This window comes from Lactuca serriola, chromosome 9 (assembly GCF_051521515.1).
Source record: "Lactuca serriola cultivar US96UC23 chromosome 9, Lser_US96UC23_V15, whole genome shotgun sequence".
In the NCBI taxonomy this organism is placed as follows: domain Eukaryota; kingdom Viridiplantae; phylum Streptophyta; class Magnoliopsida; order Asterales; family Asteraceae; genus Lactuca; species Lactuca serriola.
Genome location: NC_136416.1, coordinates 4,190,736 through 4,193,439, shown reverse-complemented (window position 1 = coordinate 4,193,439; position 2,704 = coordinate 4,190,736). Strand labels below are relative to the sequence as shown.

At 32.5% G+C, this 2,704-nt stretch overlaps 1 protein-coding gene across 1 annotated transcript; it reads left to right on the top strand.

Moving 5' to 3' along the window:
• The first annotated feature begins 1,343 nt into the window (after window positions 1–1,343).
• LOC145075281 (uncharacterized) lies at window positions 1,344–2,306 on the top strand. Its single transcript, XM_079021578.1, has one exon. The coding sequence runs from the start codon at window positions 1,344–1,346 to the stop codon at window positions 2,304–2,306; it is 963 nt and encodes a 320-aa protein (XP_078877704.1).
• Window positions 2,307–2,704: the final 398 nt, after the last annotated feature.

Here is a 2,704-nt window from a genome sequence, read left to right as displayed (position 1 = left end):
AATTGGGAATAAAATATTAAGAATACAAAATTACGTTAATCAATAAAGCCATAAGATAACAATAACATAATCCAATATTGAAAAGTAACCATAAGTGAGTGGTCGACTTGTATGGTTGGATAGTTAGGTTACACGTAACATAAATTATGAACATGGCCATGGTATCACCAAACCATTGAATAAATAATGTTCACACCTAATAAATTCGACATTTGTCGCGCGTATATCTTAGATATATCATAAATATGAGTACTGTAATTATGAATTTAATAAATGATTAAAACTTTTAATCTGATATTTTAGATGTATTAAAAAGGATGGTTTTGCTTATATATGCATATCTTACTTCTTGATGAAGTTTTTATTTATTTATTTATTTATTTTTATTTATTTATTTAGAAGATAGGTTAATCTCATTTCGTAATTTTCTTTAAAAGAGTTAGATATTAGCCGAATGTCCATTGATTATACATATATTGTGTGCGAAAGAAATCATCAATAGACCGAGAAAAAATCGTTTGTGCAGTGAAAAAATCTTATTTGGTGATAAATATATTTTCTCGTATTTCTTCGTTGAAGAAGAAATCATCAATATACCGAGAAAATATCGTTTGGGCAGTGAAAAAACTTTATCTTGCCGCAACATGATAAATATATTTTTTTCTTGTATTTCTTCGTTTTCATATAAATTTTTGAGTGAAAACTATTTAAAAAACACTATTTTACATACTTAAACGTCTTTTTAGCTATGGAAATGTTTTCGAAGATTTTGAACGGTATAAAAATGTTTGTTTTTTACTTTTTGTAGATCATATCTGAGCAGTTAAGAATTTTTATAGATTATAGTATATACAAACTTTTCTTATTTTTGTAGGTTAAAGTTACATTATAACGCCCTTCTCTATTATTGGAAATAGCTTTCAAAGATTTAATACAAAAATCAAAACATGATATATTGAGAGCTTTTGAAATTACCCTTCCATACACGATGAGGTGTAGGAATGATCATTCATTGGGCAATAAGGAATTCTAAGAAGATGCTTAGAGTTCAAGCAAACCGGTTGCTTAAGGAACAAACAAGTTTTATTTATGACAGTTTGTAATTAAATAAGATTCTAATTGTTAACTATATATAGATGCATATGATCGAATAGGATCATATCACATAAGAGACTTACATAGATTTGATTGTAGAAAAGTTTTGAGATATATAGTTTCTTTGTTATAATAAGTATAATTCTCGTTTCCTCATGTTCTTATTTTCGTGTTTTATTTTCGTGTTTTGCCAATTATTTACAACAATTGGTATTAGAGTTAGATAACATCATAGTGATCCACGAATCATGATGGGACCAGATCCAAGAATGTCTAGAACAAAGGAAGGTCCGTCCTTGTCGCTCCATGTTCCGATGTTGTCAGCAATAAATTACACCGTATGGGCAATCAGCATGAAGGTGATCTTAAACATACATCAAGTTTGGGATGTCGTCGATCTAGGAGTGAATGACCCGAAGAAGAATAAAATCGCTATTACAATTCTCTTCGAAGCGATTCCTGAAGATCGAATTTTGCAAGTTGGAGTGATGAGTACGGCTAAAAAACTTTGGGATGCCATTAAAACTCGTCACCTTGGAGAAAATAGGGTAAGAAAAGCACAACTACAAACTCTAATCACGGAGTTTGATAACTTGAAGATGAAGGAATCAAGCACTATTGATGAATTTGCAAGCCAACTGTCAGACATCTCATCAAAATCTGCATCCCGTGGTGAAACCATAAGCGAAAGAAAACTCGTCAAGAAATTCCTTATCAGTTTGCTGAGAAGATTCATTCATATCGTTGCTTTGATTAAACAAGTTCTCGATCTCAAAACAATTGGTTTCGAAGATGTAGTCGATCGTTTAAAAGCTTATAAAGAATGCATTCGTGAAATTGAACCAACAAGTGATCAAAGCAAATTGATGTTTCACAAAATCAAAAAATCAAATCGGGGCTCAGACTCGAACCGAGGAGGAAGAGGTGGCCAAGGAGCAGGATGTGGTGGTCGTGGAGGTGGAGGTTGCCACAATAATTCTCATCAAAAGCAAAATCGTTCCGCAACACCGGTTAACGGAGACTCCGATAAATCAAAAGGTAAGACTAAAGACCAATCTAAAGTGAAATGCTATAGATGTGATAAATTTGGTCATTTTGCTTCACAATGTCCCGAACAAAAAGCAAAACAAAACAGGGATCAAATGGACGAAGGGAAGAACATAACCCACATTTGCTTATGCACAAGACTCTTTATGAAACTGTACTCCTAAATGAAGATCGTGTGATACCAAGTAGATACGAATCAAAAGATGGTGACGAAAACATATGGTATCTAGATGATGGAGCTAATAACCATATAACGGGAGACTTATTGTTTTTCACGGAAATCAACAAACGAATAGGAGGAAGAGCCAAGTTCCGTGATGATTCATTTGTCGAGATTCAAGGCAAAGGGTCTATACTCTTTGAAGGAGAAAGCGGCAAACAAAAACTATTTATCGATGATTATTATATTCCAAAACATAAAGTTTAGGCCATGCAACGGAAAGCATATGTGAAGTCTCCATGAAGAAAGACTATTTACTGTTACTTGATAGTAGAAACTCACTCATATTCTAAGTGAAGATATCACCAAATAGGCTTTACAAAACTAAAATTACAATTGGTA

What these genes read in the sequence shown, in the direction of transcription:
- LOC145075281 (XM_079021578.1), top strand. Translation starts at nt 1,344, where the DNA reads ATGATGGGACCAGATCCAAGAATGTCTAGAACAAAGGAAGGTCCGTCC.